The sequence below is a fragment of the Myotis nattereri genome, assembly GCF_964212035.1.
Source record: "Myotis nattereri genome assembly, chromosome: 20".
NCBI classification, from domain to species: domain Eukaryota; kingdom Metazoa; phylum Chordata; class Mammalia; order Chiroptera; family Vespertilionidae; genus Myotis; species Myotis nattereri.
Window position 1 is genome coordinate 38,801 of NC_138096.1, and position 21,416 is coordinate 60,216.

A 21,416-nucleotide genomic window follows, 5' to 3' on the forward strand; every position below is an offset into this window, starting at 1 on the left:
ACAGAGAAAACAAACAAGCAAACATGAGTATGCAACAGACACATGCATCTTTGGCTCCCACAGAAGCCCGGACCAGGGCAGGCGATGAAACATGCATCCCACATATGTGCTCTGGACCAGGAATCCCTCCAGCGACCCTTCCCTGGCCATCCGAATGTCTAACCGCTGAGCAACACTGGCCAGGGCCTATTCCTTACGCTTAGCAGATGACAGCACGTGTCACTCTACTTCTTGCACAAGGAAGGCAGCCAATCGATGATAATCACTCATCATTCATGCTTCTCCCTTACTTTCTGAAATGGGACAAATAAACATTTCTAAAGAACACACTGTAGCCCTAACCGCCGTCACTCAGTGGGTAGAGCGACGGCCTGCAAACTAAAAAGTCCCTGGCTCAGTTCCCATTCAGGGCACATGCCCTGCTTATGGGCTCCATCCCCAGTCGGGGGAGGGGGACGGGAGGCAGCTAATCCATGATTCTCTCTCATAATTGCTGTTTCCATTTCTCTCCCTCCCTCTCCCTTCATCTCTGACATCAATAAAAATAGTTTTAAAAAACTCAGTGTGTTTCTACAAAAAATTTTACATTGAATTTTTTTCTCGTGGTAAGAACACATTCCCATGAGAACCCTGCATCTGGAGGTGCCATCAATAATCACAGCCTCCCTGCTACTGATGGCATCAGTAATAGCAGCCTACAGGGGAGGGACTGCCTCGGGAATGCCCACCTCTAGGCTACTCATTGCATCCATCAGTGCAGCCGCAAGGGGACTGGCTGACTCAGTAAACGAGGCCTCTCCAGAGGCCGCTGAGTCGAGCAGGAATAACACCTTCTCCCGATACCCCTGCACCTCGCTGCACAGAATGGCTGCCTCCATAATAGTGTCATCCAAGGGACTGCCTGCCACAATCACAAGGGCCTCCGGCTGACTGGCTGCCTCAGGAAAGGTGACCTGTCTGGTACTAGCTGCCTTGGGAATGATGGCCTCCCCAGAATGACTGCTTCAATGATGGCAGCCTCTAGGTTACGGACTGACTGACACAGTAAACGCACAGCATCCCCTTGTCACTGCAGCAGCCAAGGCCTCCCTTTCCGGGGATGGGACCGGAAGGGGTCCAAAATCCAGACCCCTGACTTCAGTCCATCCAGGGGGAAAAAATAATGGCAACCTGGACAGCCTCGATCGTTTTCTAGGGTTTTCTGTGGTCTTTCTTTGTTGGTGTGTTTGCATTTTCTTAAAAATATTTTTATTGATTTCTTTGGACACAGAGGAAGGGACAGGGGTAGACAGAAACATCCATCACAGAGAAAGGTCCACCAGTTGCCTCCTGCACACCCTCTACTGGGGATGGGCCCGCAAACAAGGTATATGCCCTTGACTGGAATCAAACCTGGGACCCTTCAGTCCACAGGCCGACGTTCTATCCACTCAGGCAAAACGGGCAGGGCTGGTTGTGTTTTTGGGGGGTACATACAAGACTTTATCAAATTCACAAAACATTAGCTAACGTTTCAGCACCACGGACAGAACATGGGGGTTGTATTCTTTAGAAGGCCACAAGAGGGAAGCAGAGGATACTTTTCCCAAAGGAATTGGCTGACAGCTTCTGGAAAGGTTTCTGGCATAAGGATGCACGTGCAGACATAGAATACTTAACCAAAACTGGGAAACAGTCACCTGGACACTGGTAACCAGGAACATACGAACCTGTAACCATTAGCCTACTCAATGCTATCAAGCAACCTGGTAGCTCATACCTAGAAAATCAGTACCTAGTAACCTACTAACCTGGCAACTAGGAACCTTTGGAACCTACTGACCTGGCAACCAGTACCTCCTCATTACTGACCTAGAAAATAGTAAGTGGTCATCCTTAACCTAGTGCACTGGTAACCAGGACAACGGTAACTAGGAACCGGGAACCAGTAACCTGGTAGCTAGTAACCAGTGACCTCAGTAACAGTGACCTGTCCCATCCTCGCAGCACCGTTCAGGGAGGACAGGCAGTACAAGCGACAGGGCAATGAATGCCTCCACAACGGCAAACTCCCCTGAGGTCGCCTGCACTCCAGAGACTTTATGACCGCGATGTACAAACTTCCTGACTCGGGAATGGCGGACTCTAGCGTACGCAGGCCTACATAACGGCGTACACTCGCAAGGTCGCCTGGTCTCGCGGTACTTGACAACCTCGCTGTACGGACTTCCGGCCTCAGCAATGGCGGCTTCCGGCCCGGCCTGCATCACTAATGGCGGCCGCCACCGGACGGAATGCCGCACTCATAGCGGGCTCCAGGGCACACGGGTGGCGGCATGCAGCATACTCGCTGCTTCAGTATACGCCGCTGCAGCCTTCTGGCTGCCTCTGTGAACGCCACCTGCCCCGTGCGGGCCGCCTCGGTCCCAGACACACTGCCGTACGGAAGGACTCCGTACGGGCGGACTCCAACGTATGCTGCACCCACGTAGCGGCGCACTCTCGCTGTACAGACTTCCGGCCTCAGCAATGGCGGCTTCCGGCCCGGCCTGCATCACTAATGGCGGCCGCCACAGGACGGAATGCCGCACTCATAGCGGGCTCCAGGGCACACGGGCGGCGGCCTGCAGCGTACTCGCTGCTTCAGAATACACCGCTGCAGCCTGTTGGCTGCCTCCGTGAATGCCACCTGCCCCGTACGGGCCGCCTCGGTCCCGGACACAATGCTGTACGGAAGGACTCCGTACAGGCGGACTCCAATGTATGCTGCACCGACGTAGCGGCGCACTCTCGCGACGTCGCCGGGTCTCGCGGTACTTGACACCCTGGCTGTACGGACTTGCGGCCTCAGCAATGGCGGCTTCCGGCCAGGCTTGCCTCACTAATGGCGGCCGCCACCGAACGGAATGCCGCACTAATACCGGGCTCCAGGGCACACAAGCGGCGGCCTGCAGCATACTCGCTGCTTCAGTATACGCCCCTGCAGCCTGTTGGCTGCCTCCGTGAATGCCACCTGCCCCGTACGGGCCGCCTCGGTCCCGGACACACTGCCCTACGGAAGGACTCCGTACGGGCGGACTCCAATGTATGCTGCACCCACGTAGCGGCGCACTCTCGCTGTACGGACTTCCGGCCGCAGCAATGGCGGCTTCCGGCCCGGCCTGCATCACTAATGGCGGCCGCCACAGGACGGAATGCCGCACTCATAGCGGGCTCCAGGGCACACGAGCGGCGGCCTGCAGCGTACTCGCTGCTTCAGAATACGCCGCTGCAGCCTGCCGGCTGCCTCAGCAAACGCCAGCTGCCCCGTACGGGCCGCCTCGGTCCCGGAGGCACCGCTGTACGGAAGGACTCAGTAATGGCGGACTCCGGCGTACGTAACGGCGCACTCTCGCGAGGTCGCCTGGTCTCCCGGAACTTTACACCCTGGCTGTACGGACTTCCTGCCTCACTAATGGCGGCCGCCACCGTACGGAATATCGCACTCAAAGCGCACTCCACGTCACACGGACGGCGGCCTACAGCCAACTCGCTGCCTCAGTACACGCCGCTGCAGCTTGCCGGCCGCCTCAGTAAAAGCCACCTGCCCCGTACGGGCCGCCTCGGTCCCGGAGGCACCGCGGTACGGACGGACTCAGTAATGGCGTCTTCCAGGGTTCTAGGTTTCGGAATGACAGCGTGAAGGCTTAAGTTCACCGTGTCAGTGCAGCAGCCAAGGCCTCCCTTTCCGGGGCTGGGACGGGAAGAGGTGCAAAAGCCAGACCCGTGACTTCAGTCCATCCAGGGACGGAATGATTGCAGCCCTGTACAGGCTCGATGATTTTGTGTGTGGGTCCCCCCCCCCCCCCCCCCCCCCCCCCCGTATAATTTCTCCTCGTGTTTACAGGGCATTAGCTGGGGTTTCAGCACCACGGACAGAAGCACAAGGTGTTATTCCTTGTGTGGCCACAAGAGGGAAGCAGAGGATCGTTTTTGCACAGGAATTGGCTAACAGCATCCTTTGAGGTTTCTGTAAAAAGTACATAGATGTATAGACGTGGACAGTATAAGCAGTAACTTACTTGAAGGAGAAATAAAAACGTTTATCCTATGAAACAAGAGTATAAGTCTGCTCTAGGATTACATTCTCATAAATCGCAAAATAAGGAATCCTTGTTCTTAGCACATTTCTACAGGACTATTTCATCTTTCATTCTGAAAGAGACAGACATCGGTATCAAGTTACAAGAACAGGTTTCAAACCCACTGTGCTAAGGCACCAAGCTATTAACTAGAATTTTTATTCCGAAAAAAATGTGTTTACGACTAATTCACTAGATGAAGAAAATACTCAGGAATAATGACCTTAATGTCACTAAAGTAACTTGAAAAAATAGGAAGCAATGCTGGAATTTACTAGAATACTGAAAAGGACGATTCATTTGGATGCTTCTGAAATACTATCAAACAAATTCACATTTTGCAACCCAAATTCATCTTTTCCTAGCCAATTCACCATTTCCAAAACAAATTCACCTTTCACAGTTAAAATTCACCTTTTCCAAAGCAAATACACCTTTTCCGGAGGAAATCCCCCTTTTGCAAAGCTAATTCAACTTTTGCAAAGCCAATCCTCCATTTCCACAGCAAATTCACCTTTTCAACTTCTGACCCTGACCCCAACCCCAACCCTGACCATGAACCCTCACCCTAAAACCCTAACACCAAACCCAGCCCTAGCCCCAGCCCTAGCTTTGAACTCTAACCCTTGACCAAGCTCAAATTTATATTTTTACAAGTGAATAGAATCCGTAGCTGGTGTTGTTCACTGGTTAGAGCAGTTGCTTGCCAAGCATACACTCACCACTCTAGTTAAAAACGGCACTAACGAACATATGAGGCAGGGTGGGTGGGTCACATCAGGGGAACCTCAGTGCAGCAGTCTACAGGGGCCTCCCTTTGCAGAGCTGGGGCGGGGAGAGGTGAAGAACACAGGGCCGTGACTACAGAATGATTGCCCCCCTGGACAGCTTCGATGATTTGGTGAGTGGGTGTTTTTCTGAGTAGAATTTTTAGTCGTGTTCACAGGGCTTTGCCTGGAATTGCAGCACCATGGACAGAGTCACAGGTTGTTATTCCTTGAATGGCCACACGAGGGCACCATAGGATTATTTTTGCGCAGGAATTGGCTGACAGCGTCCTTTAAGGGATAGCTGCTAGCATAATAAATATCTAGATCCCATAGACGTGCACAGTATAATCAGTAACTTACTTGAAGGAAAAATATAAGCGTTTATACTATAAAACCAGAGCATAAGTCTGCTCTATGAATACATTCTGATAAATCACAAAATCAGAGATGCTTGGTCTTTGCACGTTTCTACAGGATTATTTTATCTTTCAAGCAGAACCCATTGAGTTACAAGAACACGGTTCAAAACCACTGTGTTTCACCCACTGGCAATGAGCAAGGAGACACCTCATTGGTGGTGTTGCTCTTATATCAGTCAGGGGCAAAGCAGATGTACAGTCCTTAGTTCATCCTAGCTAGATGCCTGTGTGGGTGGCCAGAGCTATTTCATGCCTGAGGCACATAAAAAACCCCACTGTATTTCCTAACCAAAGTATTAACTAGAATCTTTTATTCTGAAAAAAAAATGTGTTTACAACTAATTTACTAGGAGAAAAAAGCACTCAGTCTTAATAACCTAATGTCAATACAGTAACTTGAAAAAATATGAACCAATACTGGAATTGACTAGGATCTTAGAAAGGGCGACTCATTTTGATGCTGCTGAAATACATTCAGGCAAATTCTCCGTTTCCAAAGAAAATTCACCTTTTCCACCTATGACCCTGGCCATGACCCCGACCTTGCCCCCTAAAACTCATCCTCACCTGAAAACCCTAACCCCAACCCCAGCCCCAGCCTCAGCCCCCCAGCCTTGACCTCTGACCCTTGACCCACACTCCGATTTAGATTTTTAAAAGTGAATAGAATACGTAGCTGGTGTGGCTCCTGGTTAGAGCATCGGCTTGGCAAACATACACTCACTACTCTCTAGCTAACAGAGGAATCAGGAAAATATTAGGCAGGGTGGTGGGTCACCTTAAAGGGAACCTCAATGCAGCAGTCTCCAGGGCCTCCCTTTGCAAAGTAGGGATGGGAAGAGGTGCAGACTAACCCCATTCCGTGACTTAGGTCCATCCAGGGACGGAATGATTGCCGCCATGGACAGCCTCGATGATTTTGTGGGTTTTTCTTTTCTTTTCTTTTTTTTGGGGGGGGGGGGTGGTAGAATTTTTGGTTGTGTTCACAGGGCCTTAGCTGGAATATCAGCACCATGGTCAGAGGCACAATGTGTTATTCCTTGAATGGCCACAGGAGGGCAGCAGAGGATTATTTTTGAGCAGGAATTGACTGACAGCAGGATGCTTGGTCTTAGCACATTTCTACAGTTTATTTTCTCTTTCATTCTGAAAGAGACCGACACAGGGACCAAGCAGAACCCTTTGAGTTACAAGAACACGTTTTGAAACCACTGTTTCAACACCAAACTATTAACTAGAATCTTATGTTCAGAAAAAAAATCTGTTTACAACTAATGTACTAGGAGAAAAAAGTACTTAGTAATAATAACCTAATGTCACAGAAGTAACTTGAAAAAATATGAAGCAATACTGGAATTTACTAAGATCCTGGCAGGGGTGACTCATTTTCATGCTGCTGAAATTCAACCAGACAAAATTCACCTTTTGAAAAGCAAAATCATCTTGTCTTTAAGGTATTTTTTTAAATATATTTTTATGGATTTCAGAGAGGGAGAGAGAGATAGAAACATCCATGATGAGAGAGAATCATAGATCGCCTGCCTCCTGCACGCCCACAACTGAGGATCAAGCCTGCAACCCAGGCATGTGCCCTTGGCCGGTATCGAACCTGGAACACTTCAGTATGCAGTCCGACGCTCTATCCACTGAGCCAAACCAGCTAGGGTGAAAATTCATCTTTTGCAAAGCAAATTCACCTGTACACTGAAGGGTCCAGGGTTTGATTCCAGCCAAGGGCATGTAGCTGGGCAAGTGGAATGAAAAGTTAACTAGAAGAGAACGTTCTGCCAAGAAAGGACGGGAGCCTGCAAGCCAGGCTTATTGTTCAGAGGCAGAACTTTCCTTGAGGCGATAAATAGTCCATAAGGGCATGGAAAGTACCGGGGGGGGGGGGGGTGCACGGCTGCAGGTAGAAAGAGTCTTTGTATAACATAGGAAATGAATAGTGTAATGTATAACTTAGCTCTGATGATCTCATAAGCATGCCTGTTAATCATTGTTACTTGCTGTACTCCATTGTTATTTGCTGTACTCCCCAAATAAAAGCCATGAGGGCTTTGGCGGCTTGGCTACTCGCCTGAGTGAGCGGTAGCCCTCTGCTTCTCTGTATCCTGCACGTCAGGCTCATCTCAGCGTCACTGTTCACAAACAATATCAACAAGGGGACATGCCGGGGTTGTGGGCTCAATCCCCAGTAGGGGGCATGCAGTAGGCAGCCGATCCAGGATTCTCTCTCATCATGGATGTTTCTATCTATCTCTCCCTCTCCCTTCCTCTCTGAAATCAATAAAAATATGTTTTTTAAAAAAGAAGGGCTGTGAATTTGTCAAATGGTTTTTATTTATATAACTAGAGGCCCAGTGCACAAAAATTTGTGCATTTGGGGGGGAGGGTGATCCCTCAGCCCGGCCTGTGCCCTCTCGCAGTCTGGGACCCCTCGGGAGATAACGACCTGCTGGCTTAGGCCTGCTCCCGGGTGGCAGAGGGCAGGCCCAATCCCTAGGTGCAGCCCCTGGTCGGGCTCAGAGCAGGGCCGATTGGGGAGTTGGGGTGCCGCCCCCTGTCATGCACAGAGCAGGGCGATCGGGAGGTTGTGATGCCACCCTCAGTCACGCTCAGGGTAGGGCCGATTGGGGGGTTGGGGCACCGCCCCCTGTCACACTCAAGGCAGGGTCGATGGGGAGGTTGGGGCACCACCCCCTGTCATGCACAGAGCAGGGCCAATCAGGGGGTTGGGGTGCTGCCCCCTGTCATGCACAGAGCAGGGCCCATCAGGGGGTTGGGGCGCCACCCTCTATCACCCACAGAGCAGGGCTGATCAGGGGGTTGGGGCGCCGCCACTCTCACACTCAGGGCAGGACCGATGGGGAGGTTATGGCTCTACCCCGTCACACACAGAGCAGGGCCCATGGGGGGGTGGGGGGGTGGGGAGCTGCACCCTGTCACACACAGAGCTGCAGGGCGATAAGGGGATTTGGGCTCTGCCCCCTGTCACGCTGATCCTGGTGCCGGGAGGCCTCGCAGCTCCGCTGATCCCAGTGCTGGGAGGCATATTACCCTTTTACTATATAGGACAGAGGCCTGGTACACGGGTGGGGGCCGGCTGGTTTGCCATGAAGGGTGTCCTGGATCAGGGTGGGGGTCCCCACTGGGGTGCCTGGCCAGTCTGGGTGAGGGGCTGAGGGCTGTTTTCAGGCTGGGGGTGACTGAAGCTCCCAACCGCTCCTTTTTTTCTTTCCTTTTTTTTTATTCTGGGCCAGCTTTAGCTTTGAGGCTTGGCTCCAGCTCTTAGGCCTCCGCTGCTGAAAGTAGGTTTCTGGCCTTTGCTTACAATATTGCGATCCTGCTGGCTAAAGCCGGGCGGACTAAAACAGGTTTCTGGGGTTTTGTTTAGCTTCTATATTTGTTACATAGTTGCTTAGAGTTGCAGCTCAGAGGCCTGCAGCAGCAGGCGGGGAACGTTGGAGTTCTCCATCACTGAAGCAAGCAAGCCTCATGTTAGTTTCAAGCTGCCTGGCTGCCGGCTGCCATCTTGGCTGGCAGTTAATTTGCATATTGCCCTGATTAGCCCATGGGACGGGTAGCGGTTGTATGCCAATTACCATGTTTCTCTTTTATTAGATAGGATAGATTTTTGGCCTCTATTCTGTTGATAATGTAAATTATACAATTCAATTTTCCTGTTAAATTCACCTCGCATTCCTAATTTCAGTCCAACTAGGTCTTGATAGATTGTTATTTTTGTATATCGCTGGACATTGTGTTGCACATCTTTGCGTTTATAGGTTAATGGGAAAGATGGACCTACGTGTTTTCTTTTACACTCCAGGATGTCCTTGCCATCCCCAGGTGTTGCCCAGGCTAATAATGAACTAATTTAGGGTATCAAGGACTAAAACTTTCTTCTATTTTATTCTGAACTCAGAAGCTGGGTTCCCTCTGTAGGACCCTCTTTTGAGATAAAGTCAGGGAGCTTGTTGGTTGTCTCTCCCCTCCATCTGTCCTTCTCAAGTGGCCCTGACAAAGGCTGGGTCAAGCTGTAAACCTGCAATTTTCCCGGAGGTTGCTGGAGTCCACTGAGATGGTCTAATGTCCATTGGACAGCTATGAGCCTCCAGAAGAAGTTCTTCATCTAGAGCCACCATCCTTACCTCCTTCCACAGAGAGGGTCCACAGAGTTCCCCAGGGATATGCAGGGGTCCAGGCCCAGTACACTAACCCCAACACTTGCTCCTTCTTCCTTCCTCTTCCTTGACCCACCACCCCACCAGGCAAGGCTAAAGCTTCAGAGTGCCACTCTCCCTACATTGTAAGATTCTGTTCTGGGAGAGTCTGGCTGAGGGAGCAGCACCCTCAGATACAGAGTGGAAAGCGATGGCCAAGCATTGTGGACGAAGCTGCCTCTGAGAGGTCGGGGGAGGGCATTTTATCAGGAGTGGGGAGCAGCTAACAGATGCCTGGGCACACCCCCACCTCACCCCCCTACTTATGCTGTCCAGGCAACTACTTTCTCTCAGAACCTTCCCCAGAGGCCACCTGGTCTCCCATGCTCATCCCACTATCCCTCGCTGAGCGTCAGACCCAGTTCCCCTTCTTCAGAGCTTAGTGAAAAGAGGAAATAGCCAGATTCCTCCAATACTTCATCCATTCAGGAAACAAGTGTTTTCCAAACGTGTCTCCAGGGAGAAGTATTCCTTCCAAAGTCCATTGTGACATTTCTTTGGGGTCGTGTCTCCTTTGGTTCAGCATGGAGTGGGGAGGAGAGAACATATGCCATTCCTAGCATTCCTCTCCGTGGCCACCCACAGATGGCAGGTGAGACCTTGGGGCGGCCCTCCTCCAGTGGGTTCTTGCCATTCCCAGCTGTCGTCCAGGCCAATAACAACTGATGTGGCCAAGCAACCAGCCCCAGGCTTAGCCATGGACACCATCCCAGTCCTTGCACCCCCACAACCTCTTCATTCCTTGGAGACCACAGTCCAAGAAGGGACGCTGAGGGGCCACCTGAAAGGGGAGGCATCTGAAGGAAAGGGGCAAAAGGACCCAGTGCCCACAACTCCACCTTCATTAGGACCTGCCCTTGGCCTTCCTCAGAGGCAGAGCAGCCACGGCACTGAGGGGCCGAACCTACAGGCCAGTTGGCTGTGTTCCCTGAACTCCTTCCCGGCATATAATTGAGATCCTCAAGCTGTAGCAATCGTTCCTATGACCTTATGTGGGCTTCCATAGGCATGGGAATCTCCACCCCATGCGTTTTTTAAAATATGTTTTTATTGATTTCAGAGAGGAAGGAACAGGGAGAGAGAAATAGACACATCAGGGATGAGAGATGATCATGGATCAGCCGCCTCCTGCACGCCCCACACTGGGGATCGAGCCCACAAGCCGGCCATGTGCCCTGGTGGAAAATTGAACCATGAAACCATGTCATGCTTCATAGGTTGACACGGACTAGGCAACCTAATAACCACAGGCCGCCACCACCTGCCACTGAAGGCCCCTCCCAGGAAAAGCACAGCAAGGGAACCTGCGCTTCCATCTGCCTTAGGTGTCACCCCTCACCCTGCTCCCCTAACCACAGGCCTCCTCCCCATGGAAGACTTGAGCTGAATATGGGGCTCGCTCCCTCCTGTCTGCCTTGCTCCACATCTGCAGGGGCAGCCAGAGCCCACGCCAGCCAGCAGCTGAGCAGGACATCCAGGCTGTGTCCAGAGAATCCCTGCAGTGACTCAGAGGTGTCTGGCCTTGGACGGCGTCCACATCTCCACTCCCCAGCCGGTGGGGAGATCTCCAGCGCACCAGGCCCCACATGCCTGAAGAGAATCTCTTTCTAATCCTTTGATCCAGTAGCAGGAGCCATATTCTATTAAGAGACAGTGAACTCGGTGGAAAAAAATAGTCATCTGAGGGGCAAACAGCGATGTCAAGTCACTTAATTTAGGTGTGGATGATGCTGAGGCTTCCATTCAACTGCAAGCGATGTAGGAAGCATGACACACACCTGATTTTTTAAAAATATTTTATTGATTTCTTACAGAGAGGAAGGGAGAGGGATAGAGAGTTAGAAACATCAATGAGAGAGAAACATCGATCAGCTGCCATCTCTGGCTGAATGGTAGGCAAGGGCTTTCACACAGAGGCGCCAGCCCTGAGGCTGAGCCTGGAATGCGGTCACACCTTCCTTAGACTCCCAGGCAGACCACAACCCAGGAAGGACTAAGCCAGGATGCCCAGGGCACGCTCCCACAAACCAGGTATGGGCTCGCCATCCATCGGGTGGAGGAGAGGCGGGGGCCAGACTGCGCAGGTTCCTGGACTGAGTGCAGCCACGTGGGCACCGAGAGACAGGCCTCAGTGAGCACGTGCATCCCTGCCCGCCGCCCTGAGCGCTGTCCGTGCGGTGAGGGCCTCAGCTGCGGTCCCCAGGGGCTGACCTCATCTCTCTCTCTCTCTCAGAAGCTCGGTGAGACAGATCCCTCTCTCTCCCTCAGTGTGAGATGCACGCTACTCACCACACACGGTTTCTCAACTGCAGGAAATGAAGCCAACTGTTTTGAGACAGCCTTTGGCCTTGATGGAGGGCAAGCTCCAGGCTATGGCCGTTTTCCTGTCGAGTTTATCTTGTTTTTGGAAATAGTTCTGTTCTTAAGTGTGCTGGTCTGTGGGGAGCGGGTGGGACCTGGGTGCCTGGGATGGGGTGGGGATGAGGAATGATCAGAGCTGTGTGGAGGGCAGGAGAGAGAAAGTTGGACTTAAGGGAACTCAGAGAGTCTTGAAAAAGATGCCAGACCTGGGATTGTTATTTGAGTCAAAATGAACACAATTACCAGGAAGATCTCAGAGAAGGACACTTCTGCAGTGCTTTTTGCATTTGCAAGACAAGGGTTGGATTACAAGGTAGTTAACAACATTATGTGCTCTCTGGAGGATGCTTTTTCTGATTTTTCTTCTTTTTTTTAAGTTACAGATCATTACAAAGGTGTGTTAACCTAGATGTAAATAAAATAAAATAAAATAAAATAAAATAAAATAAAATAAAATAAGCCCTGGCCAGTTTGCCTCAGTGGATAGAATGTCAGCCTGCAAACTGAAAGGACCCAGGTTCGAGTCTGGGTTGCGGGCTCGATCCCCAGTGGGGGCTTGCAGGAGGCAGCCGATCCATGATTCTCTCTCATCGTGGATGTTTCTTTCTCTCCCTCTTCCTTCTTCTCTGAAATCAATAAAAAATATTATTTTAAAAAGTGGAAAAATGGACAGGGTTTGGTTAAGGCTAAGCTAAGCCTCTTAGTCGTAGAGAAGTCGTCTCCGGGCCTGAGTGGATCTGAGCCCATGAGGTAAGTCAGAGTGAAAATAGGAGGTGTTTCCTAACTCCCTGCATCCTATTATGAAAAGCTGCCTGCCTGCAGCTCTGAAGGGCCCAGTTAGAGATTAGGGGAAGTCATCCCCGGGACCCAAATGGGTGAAGAGCAGTGATCATCGATGGTCAGTGAGCCAACCATCTGGACACAGGAGTCAGAGGCCTCCAAGGGGGAAGCGCTGACCCTTCAGTATTCACAGAGGGTGACTGGGACCCACGCACAATCCAGACAAGGACTTGTTCCCGGTTTGCAGGGAGCAGATGGGAGACGAGAGGGAGACTCACAGGAGAGGCGGGGAGACTCGTGTGGCGAACATCCGATTAGGACCTAATGTTCTTGTCCCAGGAAAGGCACTTGGTTGAGAAGCCCTCTGACCCATTCTGGCTCGTGCTGTTCTGAACTTTTCACTCACTGCCTATTACTTAGAGCCGGCAAGGAATGAGCCTGCCCTGGATCTTTGGCCAAACAATGTACCCACACACAGGGCCGAGCCCTGCGGAGCCTTGGTCAGAAGTTCGGCTCTTATCCTAAGAGCGAGGAGGGTCAAGAGGGATTTAGGCCGAGTGACGTCATTAGGCCTGGCCTGGACAAGCCCGTGGGAGACAGGAGCAGCGGCTGTGGAAATCAGGAGGCATGGCCTGCTCCTGGGGAATCAGGAGTCACCTGTACTGCTCCCTGGTGCCTCCTGCAGACCCCGGCTCCCAACGCGCCCTCTTCTGCTCATTCCGGGGCCACTTTCAGAGCCAGCACGTCCGTGGCTGAAAGGCCTCTACTCTAGGGCCAAGCTGCGGGACACAGCGTGCAGAGGGGAACGCTGAGCGGAGAGGCGGGGTGCTGCTGGGCTCGCTGAGAAAACACAGGACAGCCTTGTTTGGGGCGCAGTGGGTTACACAACAGTTTCCACCTGGCCAGGAGCCTGGACGGGGAAGGACACGGCTGCCAGGAAAGCCTGGTAATTGCTGGCTGGAAGAGCTGGGTGCGGGGGCTGCAGAGGCCAGGAAGTGGAGGTCTTTGGAAATGCGGGAAGCCCCGTCATCCTGTTGGCTCTTTGGCTGGCAGGTGCTCATGAGGACCTGGCCCGAGTTTTCAAAACTCTGCGGGTTTCTCAATCTCCCTTGGGCCGACAGTGCTCCTCCCACCACTTCCCAGCGGGCTGGTTCCCTCACTGCCAGTCAGTTCCCATAAAAGGGGTGGTTTTGGGCACAGGGAGTGGAGGGAACAGGTATAAAAGGAGGCGAGGCCCCGGAAGAGGCAGCTGGTCACAGGAGCACAGCAAGAGGCCACACCATGCCCCTCTCTGCTGCGGCCAGGACGGGTCTGAGGGTGGCTCAGACAGGTCTCTGGGCTGCCCAAGGGTCTGGGTTGTGGGTGTTCAGGCCGAAGGGCCCAGACGGCCTGCAGAGCCACTGCACGGAGGGGTCTGGACCTGCTGTGGGGAGAGCAGAGGCAGTGGCGGGAGAGGAAGCAGAGCCAGGGGCGGGGGAGGAGGGAGGAGGAGGAGGAGGGGGGAGGGGCAGGTGCACTTGCAGGGTCTGACCCTGGTTCTCCCACAGGCTTTGTGGTCCTGCTGGTGGTGCAGAGCTGTGAGTACCCCCTTGGGTCCCAGGAGGGGGGTGGTGAGGAAGGATCGGCAGATTCATGTTTGTTAAAGGAGGTGGAGAACAGTTACCATCGTTATCTGGATGTTTATTTTACAAGTGTCTACTTGTCTGTATATTTGAAAATTTTCAAAATACAAATATTTCCAAGGGTTCAGTGAGGCCTGGGGGAGCCCAGGGGCAGTGTGGCTGGGAGATGCCCGCTGTCCTGCCTGCAGGACCAGGAGGGCAGAAACGCTTTCTTGGCACCAGGAGGACTTGGGACCGCTGCCCTGGGGCACAGCTGGGGGAAGGGCTGCAGGGCCTGGTGCTGACAAGCCAGGACACCCAGAGAAGAGGCCGCCAGAGCCTCTCAGGTCAAGGACCCACCACGGGGTCTGCTAGGTCCACCCTAGAGGCCGGGGTCTCCTCCAGGAACCTTTCCTGACCTCACTCTTCTTGATCAGCCTGGGGACTCCCGGAGGCGCCCCTTTATTCACATTCTACCTTTGCAACTCTGCCCTGAGTGCTGAGCTCAGGGCTCAGCGAGAGGGTCGCCGGTGGAACCCTGGCCCAGGTCCCACCTGACGTTTCCTGTAGGTGCCGCCTACCAGCTGGTCTGCTACTACACCAGCTGGTCCCAGTACCGAGAGGGGGACGGGAGCTGCTTCCCAGACGCCATAGACCCCTTCCTCTGCACCCACGTCATCTACAGCTTCGCCAACATCAGCAACGACGAGATCGACACCTGGGAGTGGAACGATGTGTCTCTCTACGACACGCTGAACACACTGAAGACCAGGTTGGGCCAGGGCAGGGGGAGGATGGAGGTGGGCCGGCTGGTCCTGGGCAGGGCACCTCTCTCCAGCGTGTGGCCCAGCCTCTGGGTAGATCATCTGAGGCCTTAGCTTACGTGGCAGGCGGTGACGTCGGCAGGTGCTGGGCAGTGTTTGGGTGATGATGGAGGCGGCTGGAGAAAGGGCACCACTGAGCTCTGAGAAGGGAGGCCTCCCCATCACTGTCACTGAGGGCGTCTCTCGGGCGCATGGACCTTGCTGCTGCTCTATTTCTCCATATCCTGGATTCCCCACTGAGGAAGGGGGGGGGGGGGATAGGCAGCCCACCTTAGTCTCAGAAACAGAGTCTCAGGGCTGGAAGGACCTTGGAAGCCAAACCTGGGGCCACCCGGTGTCTCGGCACTTGCGTCACCTGCCTCCCGCCTCCTCCTCCGCACAGGAACCCCAACCTGAAGACCCTCTTGTCTGTGGGAGGATGGAACTTCGGTTCTGAAAGGTATGACCCTCCCCAGACGAAGCTGGACTAGGAGTGTGGACATGAGGCTCAGAGGGACCCCAGACTAGTTAGGCACAGGAGCCGAAATGCCGTCAGGGCCCCACCTTGTGTACAAACAAGAGGGACGTGCCAAGAGCCGCACAACAGCTGACAGTGGAGCTGATCGCTCCTTTTTACCACCTCAGACCTGAGGCCGGACGGAGTGGGGTGGAAAGAATGGGAAACGGGTGGAGAGCCTGGGAGGACTTCCCGGAGAGGGTGGTGTGGGAGCAGGGTGTACAGAGGGGCCAGGGCGTACAGAGGGGGCAGGGTGTACAGAGGGGGCAGGGTGTACAGAGGGGGCGGGGTGTACAGAGGGGGCGGGGTGTACAGAGGGGCCAGGGCGTACAGAGGGGGCGGGGTGTACAGAGGGGGCGGGGTGTACAGAGGGGGCGGGGCGTACAGAGGGGGCGGGGTGTACAGAGGGGCGGGGCACGGCCACAGCAGCTCCCATTCAGTGAGTGGTTACTAAGTGTCAGGCGCCCTTTCAGGCCATTTCACATGAAATCCTCACAGTGGCACCGAGAGACTATATTCATCCCCATTTCACAGATGAGTGCACTGAGACCCAGGTTACAACCTGTGAGTGGCTTGGATAGTGGGTGACGGAGCCTCCCTTGGGAACCAGGGGTGTCTGGCTCCAAAGCACATGACTAGAGTGGGTCCCACCCTGGCTGTGTCTCCTGGGGCTGTGGGCTCAGGCTCCCTGCTCCTCGGGGCACAGAAACCCCCCAGAGGGGACCGTGCCCAGTTCTCAGCACTAAGCACTCTTCTGTGGTGATTTCATTCCTAGATTTTCCAAAATAGCCTCCAACACCCAGAGTCGCAGGACTTTCATCAAGTCGGTGCCACCGTTCCTTCGGACCCATGGCTTCGACGGGCTGGACCTGGCCTGGCTCTACCCTGGACGAAAGGACAAGCGGCATCTCACCTCTCTGGTCAAGGTGCTGGTCGGGTCCGGGACATCCAGGGAGGGCAGCCCAAGCATCTCCAGGGACCGGGGAGAGCGACCGTCCAGACAGATCGCCCACAGCACCAGCCCTGGCACGCTCACTCTGGTCTCGTGTGCCTGCGGGGACAGCGCGCAGACCGAAAGGCAGGCCCCGGGAGTCCACCTGGGATCTCGCGGTCCCTCCAGGGCAGGAGTCGCTGAGTGACGGGGTAGGGGGTGGGCACGGGATGGGTCCCAGGATAGGCCTGGGGACAGGACACTGAGGTGCCGCCCGTGGTCCCCGGAGCCCCTCAGGGGGCGTGAGGTGCTCAGAACTGGCCTCCCAGCACGGGGCTCTCTCCCACCCCCGGGACCCCTTTCACCTGCGGCCTCCCTCTCACCAGGAAATGAAGGCGGAGTTTGTGAAGGAAGCCCCGAAGGAAAAGCAGCCGCTGCTCCTGACCGCCGCGGTGTCCGCCGGGAAGGTGGCCCTGGACGGAGGCTACGACATGTCCCAGCTGGCCCAGTGAGTGCCCGCCGCCTGCCCTCCGTGAGAGCCAGAGGCAGCTCAGGAGGCCACGCTCCCTCTGCGTCTCGTCTCCCCGTCCGTCGTGGGGAGAACAACACCTCTCCTTCCTTTCCACTTGGGTCTTGTATGACGGTGGAGAGAGTGGCCGGGAAGGAGTTTGTGGGAAGGAAGTAGGAGGAGCTTACACACCAGCCAGCCACGCCCGCCGGCCCGCCCCGGCGCTGTCTGCAGGAGGCTCAGTGCTCCTACCTGAGCGGCACTTCCTTGCCAGGAGGCCAGGGCAGCCTGAGAGGCTCACTCAGGCAGGTCCCCCTGTTCCTCAGCCTGCCCCCCGACCCCCAAATGAGGAGCAGCCACAGCCAAGGGCCTGATGGCCGCTGGGGCTAAGGCCTGGGCCTCAGGAAGCCAGGACTGAAGGACAAGAGCTCTGCTATGACATCAGGTCTTCTTTACCACCTTTGGGGGGTGGAGACTCAGAGCCTAAATGCACCATGAGGAGGGGAGGACTCAGGCATTCGCCCCAACACCTGACGCTCAGGTCCACGAGTCTACCTGCTGCCTCCTGTGTGCATGTCCAGGTCTGGCGCCCTTTGTCCTGCTGTCTGTTGATGACACTTTTTAAAAAATATGCTTTTACTAGAGACTCAGTGCATGAAAATTCATGCAGTGGAGGGGGGTCCCTCAGCCCGGCCTGCCCCCTCTCACAGTCCAGGAGCCCTCAGGGGCAGGTGGTGACCTGGCAATCAGGGGAAGGCGACGCCCCCATCACACCTCTGCTGCTGCCACTGCCAGCAGCGCAAGCCTCAGCCGGCCCTGGTTACCTGAGCCTCGGGTGGCCCTGGGTGGCTGGGCAGCTGCCATCTGAGGCTTGCCTGTGCCTTGAGCCGGCCCTGGGCGGCTGGGGGCCTGGCCTTGCAGTGTGCCTGCCTCTGAAGTCTCACAGTCCCCTCAGCACCCTAGCCACCCAGGGCCAACATCCAAGGCTAGCCCTGGGAGGCTGGGGGCTAAGGGGACTGGGGAACTCTAGAGGCAGGTGCATGGCAAGGCCGGGCCTGCCTGGGGGCAGGCCCGGCCTTGCAGCACGCCTGCTGCCCTGGCGGGGCTGAGGGGACTGGGCACTACCATCTTGTGGCTGTGGGTGCCGCCATCTCTGAGGGTGGGGCAGTCGTTTAGCATATTCCCTCCTCATTAGCTGTGGGCGCCACCATCTTTGTGACAGCGTGACGGTCAATTAGCATATTTCCTCTTTATTAGACAGGATTGATGTCAGAGAGGAAGGGAGAGGGAGACATAGAAACATCGATGTTGAGAGAGAATAATGGATCGGCGGCCTCCTGCATGCCTTCTACTGGGGATGGAGCCCATAACCCAGGCATGTGCCCCAACTGGGAATCAAACCCTGACCTCCCAGTTCATAGGTCGACACTCAACCACTGAGCCACAGCAGACGGGCAGTTGATAACAGCCTTAATCTGCTCTCAGCACAATGAACGTATGGGCTGGAGGAGTCTGGTCTGGGAGCCTGGACAGTGGATCACTGGGCCAGACTGGGTTGGGTGGATGGCCCGTCTCTCCAGTCTGCCCTGCTCACATCCCGCGGGACTGGCAGCTTCTCTAGTTCCCACCTCACTCTCCCTCCGCTCCCACAGACACCTGGACTTCATCAACCTCCTGACCTACGACTTCCATGGAGCCTGGCGCCAGAGCGCGGGACACCACAGCCCCCTGTTCCGAGGCCAGGAGGTCGCCAGTTCTGACAGATACAGCAACGCTGTGAGTGGGGGAGGGCCCTGCATGGCAGGGGCTTCGGGCCCAGGCCATAGATGCGGAGACTGAGGCTCAGGGTCCACGTGTCCCCACAGTCGGAGAACAGAGGGCGCCACCCCTCTGTGGAGGAGCCAGACCTCAACTGATGGCCCCGGGGGGCGCGTGCAGGCCGAGGGGGGACGAGAGGATGGAGGCCCGGTGCTGGGGAGGCCGGTTGGGTCTAGACCTGCCTTTTGCTGACCGTGGAGCCTGAGCCCGCCATCCGGTTTCACAGCTGTCGTAGCTGACACTCCTCCCTGTGCTCAGGAGGCTTTTTGAGACCCAAGCTGTGCAGTGCCCTTTAGACTGAGGTTATGGGTCCCTGGGAGGAAGGGGAGCCCCAGGTGTGTGTAGGACAGACTGACAGCTCCACTGTCCCCCACCCCCCAGGCCTACGCCGTGGGCTACGCGCTCAGGCTGGGGGTCCCGGCCAAGAAGCTGCTCATGGGCATCCCCACCTTCGGGAGGAGCTTCACGCTGGCCTCTTCGAAGAGCGGAGTGGGAGCCCCCATCTCGGGGCCCGGGCTGCCCGGCCAGTTCACCAAGGAAGGCGGGATACTCGCTTACTATGAGGTGTGACTCGGGAGAAGGGAGTTCCTGGGGAAGGTGAGCCGCCGCCCACCCCCTCTGCTCTTCGTGTTCCAGGGGACGGGCGTCCAGGCTGAGGGGAGTCAGGCACACCCGGTCTTCCTCTGTCCGCCAGCCCCAGGTGCTTTGGTTTCTGGCGGCCTCTGCTGTTCGCAGCCAGGACCACACAGCTGGGGACATTGGCCTCTGTTCCCACAGCGAGCGGGCAGCCAGGCGTCTGCCCAAGGGCACATGTGCCTGCGGCTGAGAGGCTGGAGGAGTTGCACCCTGTGCCCTGCAGCCCCTCACACCCTGACTGTCCTCTGCTCAGATCTGTGACTTCCTTCATGGAGCGACCGTGCATCGACTCCCTGACCAGCAGGTCCCCTATGCCACCAAGGGCAACCAGTGGGTGGGGTACGATGACCAGGAGAGCGTCAAAAACAAGGTAGGTCTCGCAGGCCATGCCCCAGGAGGGAGAGGGAGAGGAGCCCAGGGTGCCCTGCTGGAGGGCGATGCTGAGTCACCTGGGGAGGGGCCAGGACAGCAGGTCCCCCCTACGCACATCAGGCAGGTAGCCCAGCGCTGCCCCTCTGGGCCTCCCCTGCCAGGTGCAGTACCTGAAGAACCAGGGGCTGGCAGGAGCCATGGTGTGGGCCCTGGACCTGGACGACTTCCGGGGCACCTTCTGCGGCCAGAATCTTCACTTCCCCCTCACCAGCGCCATCAAGGAAGCCCTGGCTGCTGCTTAGCGCTCCGTCCGTCCAGCACATGCTGGGCAGGGGTTCTTGCTCCCAGGGTTCTTGCTGCTCAGGAGCTGGTCACCTGCCCAGCTGCACCTCAGCCTCCGTCCCTGGCCCTGCAGAGGGTCCAGCTCTGAGCTCTGCGCTCAGCTTTGTGGGCTTGCAGGGGGCGGCGGGGCTGTGGGCAGTGAGGGCTGGATCCCCACAGTGTCAGGCAGGAACAGCGCACACGTCGAGGAGTGAAAACGCCACTCCCTCCCTGGGCCTCCTGGGCAGAGCCCACACGAGCAAGCTCCTCCGCCCAGCACAGACGTCGTGCAGGAAGCAGTGACCACACAGACCACAGCCTCCGCATGCCCAGCTTCAAACCTCCCCCAGGAGCGTCCTCATGCCTCCCTCCCAACCCCCAGCTGCTCAATAAAGCACCAGAACTTCTGTATTGGCACTTGCTGACCCGTCTCTGAGGCCCATGGGCTCCTCTCTCCCCTCTCGTCTGGGTTCCTCTCTCCCAAGTTTGGGGGCCCTGAGCTTGCAGAAGGAGAGGCCAGCATGGTCACTGCCAGGGCCTTGGGAGTCCCCGAAAGAGGCAGCCTCTTCAAACCCGCCTGCCTGGCTCCACCCGGCAGGGCTGAGAGCATCCACTGGAACTCACTGTCATCCAGAGCTCTCGCCTCAGCTCCTTGTTGAGAGAACCCTGTTTCTGTAAGGCCAGCAGGAAGGAGAAGGAGGGACGCCCCAATCCTAACCCTTCATCTGCCAGGGGAGATGTAGGCGCCAGCACAGGGCCAGGGTGCAGAGCTCTGACTCAACTTCCAGCTGGAAGGAGACACCAGGTTGCATCACGCGTCCTCCTGGATTCGCCCAGGTCTGGATCCAGCTTCCCCATGGTCCTGCCATTCCCAAGGGCTCACTGCCATGGAGGGGCCCTTCCTATCGCCACAGCAACCCCGTCCCCTCATCTCTCTCCTGGGACACACTGAGCCCTCAATCCAGCAGGGCTCCTCAGCCAGGCTGGCCTGAGACATGGGGTGGGCAGGAGGGGACGTGTGGGATGACAGCTGTGCAGGCAGAGAAAGTCCTCGAGGATTCGTTCGTGGAGGATCTGGTGTTTGGACTCTGTGACTTGGCCAGGGGTTTGTGACGCTGGTTTGAGGTGCAGGGAAGGAAATACCTATTGGCTGCATTGAAATCTGAACCAGCTGGAGCTGGGCAGATGCAGCTGGTCTCAAGGTCACAGCTCAGCCAAAGGCAGGGAAGGTGGGGACCTGGCCAGAGCCTGGGAGT

The 21,416-nt window shown here is 55.7% G+C and overlaps 1 protein-coding gene across 1 annotated transcript; it reads left to right on the top strand.

Annotated features, from left to right (window-relative positions):
* Positions 1 to 13,621: 13,621 nt before the first annotated feature.
* Positions 13,622 to 20,577, top strand: CHI3L1 (chitinase 3 like 1). Its single transcript, XM_081114582.1, has 10 exons — positions 13,622 to 13,983; positions 14,201 to 14,230; positions 14,825 to 15,026; positions 15,461 to 15,517; positions 16,350 to 16,500; positions 16,892 to 17,013; positions 18,666 to 18,789; positions 19,213 to 19,395; positions 19,721 to 19,837; positions 20,001 to 20,577. Exons 1-10 carry the CDS (start codon positions 13,935 to 13,937, stop codon positions 20,139 to 20,141), a joined length of 1,176 nt encoding a protein of 391 aa, XP_080970708.1. The 5' UTR covers positions 13,622 to 13,934; the 3' UTR covers positions 20,142 to 20,577.
* The last annotated feature ends 839 nt before the right edge of the window (positions 20,578 to 21,416 follow it).